The 17,736-nt window shown below is 41.5% G+C and overlaps 1 protein-coding gene across 6 annotated transcripts in view; it reads right to left on the bottom strand.

The window, feature by feature from the left end:
• Nucleotides 1-17,736, bottom strand: part of TCF4 (transcription factor 4) — an 815,154-nt gene that overhangs the window by 13,331 nt on the left and 784,087 nt on the right. For all 6 annotated transcript variants that reach the window (XM_029579771.1, XM_029579775.1, XM_029579788.1 and 3 more), the window contains one exon: nucleotides 1,329-1,558. In XM_029579771.1, coding sequence (XP_029435631.1) covers nucleotides 1,329-1,558 — 230 coding nt within the window. The remainder of the gene's footprint in view (nucleotides 1-1,328; nucleotides 1,559-17,736) is intronic.

Genomic DNA, 17,736 nt, shown 5'->3' with positions numbered 1-17,736 from the left:
CAGCCCCAAACATGCATATGTGGGCTGTGCGAGAGCAACGCAAATTTTACAAAACTGCGAAGTACGCAAGTCAAGAACAAGGGGGTGGAAAATTGGCAGGGCTTGCATTCCTGGGCGGGGCCAAGAGTAACTCCGAATTTTAGAAAAGCTGACCGTGTCGTGCGTCAGTGTATTATCCGCTTAACTTTACTGCTAGTCCTGAAGAGCAGCAAGTCTGGAGAGCTCAAGTTTTAGGGATTTTCAAGACTTGGGGGGGGTGGGTTAGAAAGAGAGACAGACAGACAGACAGACAGACAGACAATATGACACTATATATATCTACCGCTGTGAGGGGGCCAATTTCAGCTCAAAGTGGGTTTGAATCATAAGAACCTTATTCAAATAGGGGCGGATTTTTAAAGGGTTATGCGCGTAAAACCCCTTCCTGCGTGCACCGAGCCTATTTTGCCGATTTCGGAGCGGCCTCGGAGGGAACGGAGGAAGGCTGTGCGGCTCGGCGCGCACAAGGTGCCCAAGTGTGCACCTCCTTGCGCGCGCCAACCCTGGATTTTATAACATGCGCGTAGCTTTTAATATCTGCCCCATATTTTCTAAACCCAGTTACACTAACTGCCACATCTTCTGGTAATGAATTCCAGAGCTTAATTATGCATTGAGTGACAAGCAATTTTCTCTGATTTGTTTTAAATGAGCTACTTGCTAACTTCATGGAGTGCCCCCTAGTTCTTCTATTGTCTGAGAGAGTAAATAATCAATTTAAATGTATCTGTTCAAGAATTTCATTCGCTCCCCCATGGACAGGATGCAAGCGTTTATAGCATACCAATGTAACACCGCCTCCTCCCAACCCTGAGATGAAAGTGCCCCCTCTTACAATGGTAGATTTATATAGTGTTGTATTGTCTCTCATACAATGCTCTCTCACTCTCCCCTGTCCCCCCCAATAAGGACATGAAAAAACTGGTTTTACCCTTGTATGAGCATACGCGTGTAAAAGCCGCTATGCACGTGGCAATGCACATGGGACATTACTCAAGCCGCCTTTTAAGATTACATGCGGAAGGGGTACTTGAAATAATACGTGTGCATGTGCATGCACGATATAAAATTCCAGCATATCTCTGCCGATGGGCGCACGCACGCTCTTTTCAAAATTAGCCAGTTGCTATTCTTTGAACTTTCTTTCCTTGGAGTACACTGTTTCTTTATTCAACCTTTTCCTATGTACTACAGGATGGAGAGCAGTGTCACATCGGCACATACAACCTGAAACAGTTGTTGGAAAATAAACTTCATAAGAACAACAGACAAAAGTGGCAGCAGCTGACCTCGGACTTGCTGTTCCAAGCTGAGGATGACAGCCACAGCCTGGTGGAGTATGAGAAGCTTGGTCTGGGGCTTGTCGCTCTTCAAATGGAGCTGTACCATCCGTCCCAATTCCTTAAAAGCCTCATTGATATCACGCACACGTAGACGCTCACGAGCATTGTTGGCCATCCTTCGCTCCTTCTCTCGTTCTGCCTTCTGCTCTGGTGTAAGATCTTCATCGTCATTATTGCTGGGAAACCAAAAAAATTTGACATTGTCTAATGATGTGGAATACAAGAAAGTGACTCATTTCAACTTAAACTATCACTTTCGGCCCTCATCATCATAAACTCTCCAAAGGCTATCAGTCAAGCAGATGCTTTTGTTTCTCAACACAGAAAAAGTTAGTCATAAGAGAACCTCATGTAGTTAAGAAGACAATGTTACAATTGTAAAGGGAGTAGAGTAAATGGAATGATTCTTTGTTTTTGCCACTTAAATATTGGTTATAGGCTACCATGAGAGATACCATTATCATTATGACAGTGGTCTCACTTGCATAGCTAAGCTGTTAGGTTTCCTCAGCATCATCTGTAGTTCTGTTACCCTAAAGAATATACCAAAATGCCATTGAAATGAAATCCAGTGTATTAATTGATTATTGTAAAGTTCAAGGGATGTGGCCTTGAATGGTTCTCTTGACTAGACTGTAAGTTCCTCTGAGCAGGGACTGTTTTTTATGTGTGCCTGTACAGTATTGTGTACGTATAGTACCCAATGCTTGGTTTATTCTAGGGAGAGACATCATGTCACTGATTAGGACCTTTAAAGTAAACCAACTGCTCATAATAACATTTGTAAAACAGCACTGAAATTAAAATAATCATTTGCTTCATTTAAATATACATTTTCTGTAGAATAATTATAATAGTAATAATGACTATCGGGGGAGGATATTTCCCAGCAGTTATTCTCCTGGTGCTTTAACCCTGACCAAAATATGTACTAAATACATTTTGAGGATGTGATTAAACATGTTGCAAACATGATTGTCGCAATACATTTCCACAAGAAGGGATTCTTAACTATTTCTCTGGACATCAGCTCTTTCCATGAAGGAATGAACTACAGGAGAATGACTTCCCTCTTGGTCTTTAAGAATTTAATATACAGGGAGCCCAGTTTTCAAAACTGATGAGTAAATTTAGCATATACATGTGTAAGTTGCTTGTATTCATGTACATGCCATTTTATAAGCATCAAAAGTATGCGCATATTTTCTCTGTTATATGTACATTTACCTGTGCAAAAAAGGGGCGGGGCCATGAGATACACAAGGAAGTTCCTATTTTGTAAGAGATTTAGGTGAAAACAGTAGGAAACTTATTCGCACAATTTTACATCTGACAATTAACTAGCACAATTAGGGGCAGATTTTAAAAGCCCTTCACGTGCCGAGCCTATTTTGTAAATGTGATATACTATCACAGCAATTTTCAAAAGCCATTTATCCGTATTAAGTGCACTTAATGAGGGTAAGACCTATGGATAATTCAATAAAATATATTGTAGCAATTTTCAAAAGCCCACTTACATTGGTAAAGTGCATTTATACATGTAAAACTCAGTTTCAAGCATGTAAATGCTTTTGAAAATAAGGCCATATGCCATTGAATTGTCAATATGTTTTACCCGCACAGAGCACTTAATGTGAGTAAATGGCTTTTGAAAATTGCTATGATAGTATGTCACATTTACAGTTAGGGTGATAAATTTACATACCACTGGCAGAATTTGTAAGATGTGCAGCATTTTAAAAAAACATGACTGAATAGACAAAACACATCTATTTTTAATGTATTTCAAATTAAACTATTATGCATCATAGAATAGCATAATCATTAAACAAACCATAACAATAAAGAAAAAAATAAAATGGTCCTGATCAAAAGTTTACATACACTTGAATGTTCGGGCTGATAATATACACTCAGTTGACACACACAGTTTGAAATGGCAACAAAGGGTAGGAATCCACACCTGTGACCCGTTTGACTGTAATTAGTGTCTGTGTATAAATAGTCAATTCGTTTTTTAGCTCTTGAGAAATGTCCATTTCATCCAGGGCTGCACTGACTTTGGTGGTTACTGAAGCACGGGAAAATTAAAAGAACTGTCAAAGGATCTGTGAGCAAAAGTAGTTCAACTTTATAAATCAGTAAAAAGATATTTAAAAATATCCATAGATTTGAAAATGCCAATAGGTACCATTCAATCTCTGATCAAGAAGTGGAAAATTATGAGTTCTGTTAATACTAAGCCACAGTCAAGTAGACCAAGAAAGATTTCCGACAACTGCCAGAAAAATTTGTCAGTATGCAAATAAAACTCAGCAGCAACTTCTATTGAAATATAGGCTTCTTTGAAACAAAGTGGTGTAGGTGTTTCCGAGGCACAATAAGGAGATACTTGAACAAAAATGGGCTGCATGGTAGAGCTGCCTCAAAACAACCCGCTTACAATACATCAAACAGCACCTAGAGAAGCCTCAAAACTTCTGGAACAAAATAATCTGGAGTGATGAGAACAAAATTGAACTTTATGGTAACAATCATAAATGCTATGAAGAGAAGCCAACCATCCCTACCGTGAAGCATGGAGGTAGATCTCTGTTGTTTTGGAGGGGTGTGAGCTTATAGCAGCACAGGGAATTTAATCAAAATTAATGGCAGGATGAATGCAGCATGTTATTAGAAAATATTGGAGGAGAATCTGCATTCATCAACCAGGAAGCTGGTCATGGGATGCGCATGGACTTTCCAACATGACACTGATCCTAAACATAAGGCACTCGTCCCTTTAGTGGTTGCAGCAGAAGAAAATGGGCATCACTGTCTGATAACCCCAACATCGAGCCACTTTGGGGAGAACTGAAACATGCAGGTCATGATAGACAAGCAAAGAATTAACAGGATCTGGAGGCTTTTTGACAAGAGTAATGGGCAGCTTTACCACATAAGAAAATAAATGGCCCCATTCACAGCTATCACAAAAGACTGCAAACCATCACTGATGCACAAAGAGGCAATACACGATATTAAGAACTGAGTATGCAAACTTTTGAACAGGACCATTTTATTATTTCTCTTATTGCTATGGTTTGTTTAATGATTGTGCGATTCTGTAAAGCATAATAGTTTAATTCGAAACACATTAAAAATAACAGATGTGTTTTGTCTGATCACTCATGTTTTCTTAAAACGTTACACATCTTTCAAATTGTGCCAAGGATATGTAAACTTATGAGCACATCTGTACATGTATAAACCTGATAGTAATTTTCAAAACCATTTCCATGGGTAAAACAGTGCTTTACTTGAAGAATTGGCCTTTTACAATATTGCCTACCTAACAGCGTAGGGAGGGTTTGGAGAGGAGTTTCCACTTACATGCATGATTCGGCACTTTCAAAAATATGCAGTTTAATTTCCCCCACTAAAATCTGTGCACACATTGGGGCAGATTTTAAAACTTACATGCGCGGGATACATTTGTGCGTGCTACCCGGCGCGCACAAATGTACGCCCGATTTTATAACATGTGCGCGTAGCTGCACGCATCTTATAAAATCCAGGGTTGGCGCGTGCAAGGGGGTGCACACATGTGCACTTTGCGAACGCCGAGCCCTCGGGGAGACCAGCTGGCGTTCCCCTTCCCCCCCCCCCCCACCTTCCCGCCCTCCAGCCTGAAAATAAAAAAACCCTGTATCTTTTATCACACAAGTTACGCGCGCCGGCACAGGAGTCCTCGGCCACGCATCCTGCCCCGCCCCCGGACCACCCCACTCCGCCCCGGACCGTCCACTCTGCCCCCGTCCCCTGCCCGCCCATTCAGAAAACCCCCGGGATTTACGTGCATAGGGCTTTTAAAATCTGTCCCATTGTGTGTGGGTAGTATTCGTGCAAAGTAAACACACATAACGGTGAATGTTAAGGCCTGTGCATGTTTGCCGGCTCGCACACATGGACCTGGCGATTCTATAACATATGCGCATATATGCGTGCATGGTATAAAACAGGCTATATGTGCGTACATTGATGTGTGCATCTGCGTTCAAATGCCACCTCGAACGCGTAAGTGTAAAGGCGAGGACTTCCTAAACCCCCTAACTAACTTGCCTCCCATTAGCCCTGACCCTTAAAACCCCACTAACTAGCCTAGTTTATTTTGTTTCATGACTTACACGCCATCCATAGCAGAAGTAAAGTTGCGCGGATAGGGACTTTGGTGCGCTGGTGTGTGTGAATGCTTGTGCACTAGTTTCATTCATATTTCCTGGAACGCACTTGCCCTGCCCATGCCCCACCAAGACTACGCCCATGCCCTGCCCCTTTTATGAAAAACAAAATTTTGCATGCGTACTGGGGGATACGCATGTACCCGGACGCCTCTTAAAATCCGCGCAGCATGCACCGGGCCGATCTGCACGCATAGCTCCCGGGTTTGGTGTGCTGAGGGCCTTTAAAATTCACCCAATAATAGATTTAAAATGTATGCGGGCTGTAACAAGATTACCTCCTTAGAAAGGGTAATTTTGTAACTGCCCACACTGGTTTAAAGTCTGGGGGAACTTTTGCCTGCAAACGTTACACAAACTTTCAAAGGGAATGAGTGCGCCTGCTTTCGCTCTGAAAATCATCCCATAACAACTACGCGCATGCACACAATTGCACCTGCTAATCTGCGCACAGATTCTTTCTGAGGGAAAATCTGTGCAGGCTTTTGAAAATGTGCAAATACGGGCATAATTCCACAGCCCACCCACAAGGACCCCTCTTCAAACTGTAGGGAAAAGTAAGTGCATACACGTCCTATGCATGTACTTTTTTACCAGCATATTAGTTGGGTAATTTTAAGAAAGCCCATTTCCGCAGGTAAAGCACTTTTACCCATGAAAATGTATTTGAAAATGACACTTCCTATGAGCTGGCGTGATATGTGTGTGTGTTTGTGTGTATATGTATGCATATGTGTGTATGTGTATATAGATAGATAGATAGCTATGTATCTATATGTTTTTATATAACATATTACTAATTGGGCAGAGGGGGGAATATATTCAGTTTGTCAAGCATTAATAAAATAAGACAATTCAGGTTACTCTTCATTTTGATTTTTGTTCCATGAGTTGAACATTTGCCTTACAAGTCAAATGCTCAAATGCCAAATGATAAGAGTATCACACACTGCTTATCAGATTACAAGTGTTCTTATGGAAAAGGCAAGAGAAGCATCTGACTAGATGGCACTTCTGTTCTGATTTACAGTGAAGACCAAGAAAAAAACAGATGGCATTTTTCTAACATGTAATCTTCCATCACAGCACAAGTCATTAGCAACACACGAAAACGGTACGTGCAAGGTAACCAAGCCAATAACCTTTTTAAATACCTGTTTTAAATAAAGTCTCTTCTAAATTGCAACTTTGAGCTATGCAAAACAAAATCAACTGTACATTCCTATAAAATATATATATATATTTCTATCACCTTAGTCTTGCCAGGTTTTTGCATTAATAACATGAAAAGTACAAATCATTTCGGGATCATATACAGTAATAATAAAATATTTTTAGAAAAACTAAGGATAATTTTCAAAGGACAGCCTAAATGTACATGTAGCATACTGCTTCATCACAGAGATGTTTTTCTTCAAGACATATTACATACAGACATAATACCTTTTGATAGTACCTTTTACCAACATACCACTGATTATGGAGAGAGCCCCTCAAGGATCATTGCACTCTTTCTTTTATAATTAATCATTTTCAGAAGAGGAAGAAGAGCAAATTGTAATTTCTGAAATTTAAGCTCCAGTCACCTAAAAATCCTAGGCAGTAAAGATGGCTGTCATGAAGCTCTTTTCATCAACACTGACTAGGCATCCTCAAAACTAGTTTCTATTTTAAACCGCAAGCATATTCCCTGGAATATTAAGGAAGTGTAACTTTACCTAACAGAAAAAGAGTTTAGTTTTGTTTGACAATTCCTTTCCTGTTGATTTCATACCAGCCTGAAAAACTGCAGGAGGGAGGGGCATAGATTTTCAAAGGGGATTAGCCAGCTAATTTTGGCCTTAATTTACTAAAGCTTTTCTCCCATTCTGTGTCTATGGGAAAAATGCTTAGTAAATAAAGCCGTTTGTGAGCCCTTTTAAAATGTACCTTTTCTGAGTGGCTAAATAATATAATGTAAACTGTTAAAGGAGAGCCACCTAAATTTGGGAGTTAGGCAGCTCCATTGGCCCCTATGAAAATTTACTGAGGCTAAATATTGCTGAGATCGAAGAGTGAAGGATGGAACTTAACTACCTAGCACTGATTCTCACCTAATTGCAGTGCACAAAAGGCAGACATTTCTAGGTGGCCAAATTTTGGCTGGCTAGGCCAGGCAATGAGGGGTTTTTTCTTTCTTTATTTATTTAAATACAACTTTAGGGAACTACATTTAGCTGCTCAAAATGTGGGTTTTACCAGGGGTGTGGCTCGGTTAGAGGAGGCACTTAGCTGATTCGTATGAATTTTCCGTGCTAGCCAACTAAGCGGTTAATTTACTAAGCTGCAATATTTAGGCCAAAATAGTCAGTCATGGGTGAGACTGTGGGATGCAACATGGCCATCATCTCTGCAATGCCACAGCCCCAAGGCCTTGCCTTCCTGGGCGCACTTCCCAACTAAGGGGAGGAGGCAGGACCCTGTCTCTGCAGAGATGAAGAGTACCTGGTGGATCACGGCCCCTTGAATTTAGGCACTCTGCAGCGTGTGAACAGGTGCGTTAGCAGTGGAGAAAGCCTGGTGGGAGTGTTGTCAGCGGGCAGCAGTAGAAGAGCAGGGTGAGGCATCAGCAGCAGGGGAGGAGGAGGAGGGCATAGCTGGGCACTGTCAGTAGGGAGCAGAAAGGAACCATCATGAATGGTATCAGCTGGGAAGGCGGGTGGGGGGTGCCACCCACTGCAACCATAAAACTCTCATCAACCAGAGCTACTGATCTCACTGAGGGCCCGATTAACTAAGCTGCAACCAAAATAGAAGGGCACGGACATTTGGAGGTTTATATAATTATGAGTGAGGCGGAATGGGTAAATAAAAAATGGCCTTTCAAATAATGTAAAAACAACCACGAAACTAGCTACCAGTGGATTTAAAACAAACTGTAGAGTTTTTTTTAACTCAGTACACTATGAAGCTGTGGAATTTGTTGCCAGAGGATGTGATCAAGGTGACTAGTATAGCAAGGTTCAAAAAAGGTTTGGACAAGTTTTTGGAGGAAAAGCCCATAAAACATTCTTAGCTAGGCATAGTAAATAAATAATGATGTTGCTATCTCTGGGAGTGAGTAATGAGAAGCAGATCTATTTTTTGAGTTCTGCTGAGTACTTGTGTCCCAGACTGGCCACTGTCAGAAATGGGATGCTGGGCTCGATGGACTTTGGTCTGACTCAGAATGGCGTTTCTTATGTTCTTATTTAAAATGGCATACTACCATAATCAGAGTTTACTGCAAATTCCCGCAGGATTCACTAAACTGTGAAATCTGGCGAAATTTTCCATGCTTTACTGTGGTCGGGAGGATTGCATGTTCCTGGACACAATTCAGGATGGAAATCTCCATCCTGACTTACAGATTTAAAGAAACCGCAAAGCCTTTTATAGATGTCCCTGTCCCCAGAAAATATATCCCTGGCAGTCCATGGGGCTACAGGGGCAATGGAGTGCCCTAATTCCCCCCACCATCCCCTTCCATCAGATTAAAAAATGGGGTACCATGTTGAATCCCATGAATCCCTGCCCCATTTCCCAGAAAGTCAAGCCCTCTTGGTGACTGCCCCTGCACCCCCTCCTGGAGTCCCCCAAATTACCCAATAGTGACAGTATCCCTGAGAGGGCAGAAGCAATCCCCACTGGAGCATCTTTCAAAATGGCGTCAGCTGATCCACAGCCTGCCTTCGCTCTGCACGTGAGGGGCAAAAGGGAACCACAGGTCAGCCGATGCCATTTTGAAAAATACCAGCTAGCAGGACAGGAAGTGCAGCTAGCTTTTCCTGAACTGCACAGCCCACAAAATTTTGCATGTGCGCATGTTATAAACTAGACTGGGTGTGCGCACGCCCAGGCATGTAAATCTACATGCCTGGGCGTGCGCACACCCAGTGTATTTCAAAACTGGCATGCGTCCATACCTTGACCAGTTTCATAGTTTGTTTACCAACTTGCCCTGTGTTGAGCTAGGCCTTCCAAACCCCTCTGGTTTAATAGCCAGCACCCCCTCCCCCCCCTGTAACTCCAGTCCCTTTAAACCGCCCCCAAAATGTCAGAGTATTTTTTATTTTTACAGTTATATCTCCACCACAGTAGAAGTAAAAGTACGCGGTAGAGGACCTGGTTGCGTGCCGGGGCATGTAAGTATTTACATGTACATCTCTTGCCACTCTCTGAAATGCCCATCTTCCACCCAGACCATGCCCCTTTTTAAAACTGAATGAGATGTGAGTGCTGCAGAAGATACACGTGCATCTGGGTTTCTTTTAAAATACGGTCAGCGTGCAAGCCTGACTTGTGTGTACATCCCTAATTGATAAGTGTGGCGGGCTTCTAAAATCTACCTCAAAGTGTGAAAAGTTTACAATAAATGCAAATTTTGCATATTATAAAAAAATGCCACATATTAATGGGGTTTATCAAGTGCAAACACATTAATACAACTTTCCAACATGGCCTCCTAATAAACCTAAAAAACACAAAATTGGTTACAACTAAACTTTGTATTAAATAAGCAATATCTTCTAACTGAGAGAAAAATGCAAAAACAAAATATTTCAGACTTTAATTAAATTATATTTTATTTTTTCTTATAATTTATAATAAGCTTTATAAAAAACATTAATTCCAAATGTATGCATAGAAATATTTGATGACCACTTTGCCAAAACAATACACTACTAGGTCCCACGACAAATTCAACAACTAACACAGACCAAAACATAAAAAATACAAAAAAAAAAGGGACAAAAAGAGAACAAACATAAGACTACCAGCATACAATTGTTTTCTTTCAGTTATTGATTCCTTAACAAAACAGTCCAATTACCTCCAAAGCATATTACACCGGCATAGAACTACATTGACCACCTGAGATGATTCAAACATGGTATTAGATCATAACAAATACGATTTCCTTGTGTCAGTGTGTATAAAGGTATGAAATGATAAAGATAAAGAACAAACTTTATGCCGACCACAGCTTTGATTACCACACACATTATCCCTAGCTGCTGACTTCAAAAACCACGAAGACACCAGAAAGTCCCATAAATTATAAGAACTCCTATATGCAAACGAAGGAGTGTGATCTGAGAAAATACCATGTGTTTGAATCAAATGCCAGTGCCTCTTAATAATACAAACAATCTGAGTAGGGCAAGACACACACATGTTGACCTGATGCTGTCTTAGTTGTTAATATATATCCCCACTGAATTGTATGCTCTGCAAAAGCCTCTTGTTCATAAACTTGATCTTTAATTTAAATTCCTAAGTGTTTGATGTTTGAATGTATAAAGAGATGACTGGCTGTTGCGAGTAATGATGGCGGTTTGTTTTAGTGGTAAAGATTCTTGCCGTTTCGTTCAGGTAAAATATGGGATATTTTGATTTTTGGCATTGTATGGGGGAGTATTGCTTATGTCATTTTTTTGGTTTCCGTTCTTAGTTAGTGATAGTGATACTACTGGGTCCACGCAGCATTATTAGCCCCTGGCAAAACATGTTGGGCGGCCAAAGTAATTTTTCTTGTATTTTTAAGACAGTCAGTGGCTGTAATTCCTTTCATTCTTTGCGGATTGCTGCATTTTGAAATGTGCCTAATAACTTTCTCCACTGTCCACCAAAGGGCATTTTCATTGTATACAGTGGAGTAACTTGCCTTTTTATAATAATTACATAGATGTTCAAACTGTTTATTTGGAGAAACCTGTCGTTTAACTTGTGAGAAGAACTGGGATATTAAAAGTGATCTATGAGGGCACTAAGATGGTGTCTGTGTAGCTGACATCATGGTGAGCACCCTCACTGAGGTTGTTTTTTTTCTATTTCTTCTCATAATTTTACCTCAGTGGGTCAGAAGTGAAACCACAGGTTCGTGTTTACTCTGCAGCTCATGGTTCATCATCATCGGGAGTTGAGCCATTGGGGAGTTCCCGAGAAGAAGTTGCACTCATGCCTCCCCTGGCATCCTCCCCATGGACCCTGCTGTGGCTCAGAATCTAACTTTGCGGCTTGGTGAATCCCAGCCCGATGATGTTGGAGTGGTGGCAGGGAACATGGAGAGAGGTAGTGGTCTGGAGATCTCTGGAGGTTCAGGAGAGTTGCTGGCTCGGAGTGGTGGAAGGATTGTTGATGAGGACACTCCCTGTGTTGTGAAGACTCCCTTTAGCTCTTTGAATCTTGCTCTTCAGCCTGTTTTCCTGCTAAAACCAGACCAGATTACAGTGGAGCCAATATGGGAGGCAACTGAAGGTTTGGAAACTTCTTTAGAAACCAGTTGAACCCGGAGGTTTCTAAATGTGCAGATGCTGAAAATAGCATCCAATCTTTGGAATCCTCTAATACGAATTTAGTCAAACAAGTTTCTACTCTTAAACAGGATATTGACGGTGTTAAACCAATTCAGGAGTCTCTTGTGAAAGAAAAAATGTTTTTGCATACTAAAATGGAAAACCCTGAAAAAACTGTGAGGAATAAGAACTTGTGGTTCATAAATTTTCCTAAACTTCCTTTTATTGCACCTAAAGAAATGTTAAAACAATATTTGTTGGAAATACTGAACGTGCTGAAACAAGCTAGTCTTCCAGTTTCCAAGGCTTATTATTTACCCTTTTTAAAGAAATAAGATGATACAGATATCAAAATGCAAACATTTTTTCCACTAGAACAGTCCAATTTTGACACTTCTGCTTTGTTAGAGACCTCTGATTGTTACTTTAGTCCTAGAGCCAGACAGAGGCTGGATCTTGAGGATGTATTTCAGACATCGCAAGGAAACCTGTAGGCCCGATTTTAAAAAGGCCACGGGCGTAAAAACGGGAGGTTACGCTCGTGGCTGGGCCTTGTGCACCCTGCATGCATTTTCGGAAGCGCCCAGCCCCACGCACGGAAACCCTGTTATGTGCTGAAGTGCTGAGCCTCTCCAAAGGGGACGGCTGGGGACGTGGTCTGGGCAGGGAGTGGGTCGGGACAGCACCATTAACCGCTGTCCCGGGGAAGCGCGTGCCGGCTCCAAAGAATCAGCAAGGTAAAAAAATAAAAGATAATCTAAGAGTTAGGTAAGGGGATAGGGGTTGGGGAGGAGAGGGGGGAAAGGTAGGAAGGTTAGATAGTGATATAGGGAACTGGGGAAGCCCTATTTGCACTGCTGCGAGTTGCATTGTAAAATTCCCTCCCCTGTGCATGCGAGTCACGGGCCACCCACACATGCGGTGCGGATTCTGGCGCGCGAGTGTGCATGACCATCGGATTGTAAAACATGCGCGCCTGCGAGCTGCTTTTAAAATCAACCCCTTTCTGTATTTTAAAGTACAGATTTTTCCTGATGTGGCAAGATAGACACAGAAACAGAGGAAACAATTTCTCCTATTAAGATCAAGGAGTTTTGCAGCTGGGTGCATTGTTTTTTCTAAAGTTTCCCTGTAAATGCGATGTTAGGTATAAAGATGTACCCTATAGTTTTGTCAACCTTCCCAATTGACTCATTTTCTTAGTTATAAGTCTGTTCAGGGATAGCCAGTGAAAGTTTGTCATTAGTTCGTAGGAACCACTAGTGATAACTGCTCTTTTTGGATTTGAAATAACCTATTGAATTTCTTATATTGTAAAATTTTTACATTTGTTTTCATGTGTTTAATTCTAGATTTTTCCCTTTTCAAGTGATGTCTTGGAAATTGTATTATGAAATATGTACATTAAAAAAAAAAATGAGATCTATGAAGGTTGAATTATATTCTGTCAGTAGTGAATGCTGTTTGCCTCTCTGTTGGACTGTTATGATAAGGAATCGTAAACTGAAAGAGAACAATTGGATGCTGATACTCTTGTGTTTGTTGATTTTTGTCTCTTTTTTTTGGTATTTATTTTATGTTTTGATCTGTGTTAGATGTTGTATTTGTTGTGGGACCTAGCAGTGTACTCTTTTGGCAAGGTGGTCTTCAAATATTTGTATGTTTGCATTTCTCCTAATAAACCTTACAAAATTGGGTCTTATAGGTCTTAAAATAAAATTCTTTATTCATCTAGGAAAGGATGGCTAGATAGGGGTTTCCTCTTGAAAAGGGACAATCACAAAAGTTACAAGGTTATTAGTCAAACGAGAAGATGAGGGGAGCAGATAAGAGAAAACAGAGAGTATAGACAAGCCAAGGAGAAACAACTGGAAGGTCAGGAGCACAACTACTGAAAGTCTTAGCAATAAAATGCCTGATCTGTAAGCCCTCTTAGTGCAGGAGGACCTGGACATTATTGCTCTCAAGGAGATGTCGTTCATTGAGTCCCAGGAATGGAATATAATCTATTAGAAAAGAGAGAAATGGGAGAAACGAGGGAACAAAAACTAATAGTTTTATGTTCATTACACTAAATGTTAAATGTAAACCGGGTTGATGCGACTACCAGTCGTGAAAGCTGGTATAGAAAAATAGTAAATAAATAAATAAATAAAATAATAGGCATGTGCTTTTGTTTCAAATGAAAATTCATGTTTTGTTTGGAAAACAAAAGGAAAACAATCAAAACTGTGTTGTTTTTCATTTCACATTGTTTTCCTTGCCCCTCCTCCCCCATTTGTTCCTCCCCTTGGGTCTGTCCTCACCCCAAACTCCAGTTATCCCATCCATGGGACTGCCAAAGTCAAACGTAGCAGGAAGATCCCCAGCCAGTCCTGCTCTGCCGAATCTCTTGTCTACATGGTGCTAGCCCTGAGCTCGTAAGAACATAAGAAGTGCCATGCTGGGCCAGACCAAATGTCCATCAAGTCCAGCATCCTGTCTCAGACAACGGCCAGGCTGGGTCTCAAGTATCTGGCAGATCCCAAACGGTAGATCTATTTCTTCTTGCTCATTGCTCCATTTGTATGGTTAACAAGCCTACAGCAGAATAATAACTTCTAGGCACACCAGACTGCTCCCTTCCTACTCCTCCAGGTCAGAGGACAACTCCCCTCAGCATTCTGGACATCTCTCTCTGGATGACATATGGGACTATGTTGATTTCAAAGAGAAAATACTCAGTAATCTGGTTCTTCCTTTCTTAGGCATCCTATAGATTGCTTCTGTGAAATCATCCATTGTGAATAAATCCAAGTTCACTTGAAAATGCTCATTTAGCCAATCCACCACGGTAGGATCTAACTTTTTCACTAACCCCTGTCCCCAAGAGTAACATCCTTTCATCATGAATTAGCTTTAGTTCTTCTGAGGTATTCAGTGACAATGTCTCCTATTCCAATTCTGCTTGTTTGCAAACTAGATGTATGGCGCTGAAGCCAAACTGCAAAATGTGTGTCCAAGCCCCAGCAGTAGCCCTTCAACATGTGCTTACAGCTTGTCAGTCACTGCCTCAGGTCCTAAAAGACTCCTCCAACAAAGCTGATCCTTGCCTTCTGAGAAAATGACCAGGGAAGTCAAGTGCTTTTGCTTCTCAGTCCAGAATCTCAATTTTACAGGCCTTTGCACTCAACTTTCTGGTCACCCTGGCTCTGACCAACCAACTTTATGCCCATAGTCTCAAAGCCACAACCTATTTTCCAATGACATGCTTGTCCCTACTCTCCATTCCCAATGCACTATGGGAACCTAGGCCTCCTGCAAACTGCACAGAAAAAAAACAAAACCCTTTATGTCCCACTCACGGCTAGCAGTGTCAATCCATATTTCTCTCTCCAGTCAGACTCATGCTAACACTGGCACGAAGGGGATGAAGCAGCACAGGCCCATGCAGAAGTTACTAGTAAAGCTGTTAGGGTAGTTGGTTTGCAGAATCCAGTAGGTGGTGCAATATTCCAACACTAAAGACTGAGAAAATACTAAATAAAATCAATTTTGATAGGAAATTATCATACAAGATGGCATTCTTTTCAAGGATTAGTGTTCATAGATCATTTCAAAACTTTTTAAATTTATGTATATGTAACATATTCAGTTTTATTTTACAACACATGGCATAGACTTCTAATATTTCCAGATTTCTGTGGATATCCATTTGCTGCCTACTAAAAATTTGCACTTTTAATTGTCTGCACTATTTGTGCAGTCACCATAAACTACCTTTCCAGGAATATTCACCATAAACTATCCTTTCAGGAATATTATATAGATGCTACTTTCGTAAATCCCTTTCATCACTTGCCCAAATAACTGTCATAAAGCAGGGAACAACTGGAATGTCATTTGTAATTGCCGGCTGCTGACCTGACCTGCAGTTAATTTAACTATATGCATCTGGTGCTATCTCTTTAAAAAACAAAACAAACTAAAAAACACAAAATATTTGGAGGTCAATATTCAAAATGCTTCGGGACTTAGCTGGACAAACCTGGTGTTTTAAATATGTCCCTCCGCTGACCAGATAAGTTCATTAGCTGGCAACAACTTAAATGGATCAAAAAGAGGCATAAAATTAGCCAGGTAGCACTGAATATCAGAAACAGTGAAACATGATGGCAGAAATAGACAATTACAGCCTATCTAGTTTGCCGTCTCCACCAACTAATTCAACTTTACAATCCCTACCACTCCCTCAGAGATCCTTTGTGTTTATTCCATGCTATCTTGAATTGAGATGTGTTCTTGTCTCCTCCACAAGGAGCCTGTTTCATGCATCCACTGCCCTCTCTGTGAAGAAATATTTCCATAGATTATGCCTGAGTCTACCCCATTTCACTGTTATTCCATGATCCCTCATTCTAGAGTCTCCTTTTGGTTGAAAGAAGCTCACCTGTGCATGGAAAACTTGGAGGCATTTAAATGTCTCTATCATAACTTTCTGCTAGGGTATGCATGTTTAGATCTTTAAGTCTATCCCCACATGCTTTAGAATGAAGACCAATGATCATTTTATTAGCCACCCTCCAGACTGATTCCAACATTCCATCCACCAAAAATACTTTAAACTATGTGCTGGCATAGTGCCCAATTCCCCTAACCCACAAAAATAAAAAGACATGGGTCATACTGCCCCCATGTTTTCCCCCTCCCTCCACAATATCCCTTTGAAGGTGTGGTCTCCAGTACAGTACACAGAGAATTCCAAAAGAGGTCTCACCAAGGACCTATATAGGGGTAATCTGACCTCTTTTTTTTCTGCTGACCGTTCCTCTCCCTATGCATCCAAGCATCTTTCTGGCTTTTGCTGTTGATTTTTCTACTTGTTTGTCCACCTTAATATCATCATCATATATGATCCTGCTCTTTTCTATTTAGAAGCATTTAACCCCCTATACTGTACCTCTCTCTTGGGTTATTGCATCCTAAGGGCCAGATTTTCAAAAGGTTACACGCGCCGGGCCTATTTAAAAAGGCTCGGCGACGCGTGTAAATCCCCGGGACTTTACTAAAGGGGCGGTCTGGGGTGGGGCGGGGCAGGGGCGGGGCCAGAGGCCTCCGACACAGCGGCAATTGCTACTGTGTCACAGATCGCGTGCAGGCAGGATGCCGGCACGAGCAACTTGCACCTGCCCAGAGGCAGGCACAAAAGGTAAGATAAACATTTGGGGGGGGGGGGGGGTTTACAGTAGGGCTAGGAGGGGGAAAGGTTAGGGGAAGGGGTGGGAAGGTTAGGTTAGGGGGAAGGGAAGTTCCCTTCCAGGCCGCTCCGATTTCTGAGCGGCCTGGGAGGGAATGGAGGAAGGCAGCGCGGCTCGGCATGCGCAAGGTGTATAATTGTGCACCCCCTTGTGCGTGCCGACCCCTGATTTAATAACATGCACGTGCAAGTCATAAAAATCGGGCGTACATGTATGCCGTACGCGCTTCTTTTAAAATCTACCCCTTAATGCGTAACTGCATTTTTTAGCATTAAATTTTAACTTCCAGTCCTTAGCCCATTCCTTGAGCTTTGCTAGCTCCTGCCTCATGTTTTGCACACCTTCATGGTTGTCTACCCTAGTGCAGATTTTGGTATCATCTGCAAAAAGACAAACCTTTCCTGACAATCGTTCTGTAATGTCGCTCTGAAAATGTTGAAAAGTACAGGTCCAAGAACTGATCCCTGTGGCAGACTGCTAGTAATGACCCCCTCTCGGAGTGAAGTCCATGTACCACGACCCTTTAACTCCCATTCGACCAGTTTCTGACATAGTCACTTTAGGGACCATACCAAGG

This window comes from Rhinatrema bivittatum, chromosome 1, assembly GCF_901001135.1.
Source record: "Rhinatrema bivittatum chromosome 1, aRhiBiv1.1, whole genome shotgun sequence".
Taxonomy (NCBI): Eukaryota; Metazoa; Chordata; class Amphibia; order Gymnophiona; family Rhinatrematidae; genus Rhinatrema; species Rhinatrema bivittatum.
This window is presented reverse-complemented; position numbering and strand designations above follow the sequence as displayed.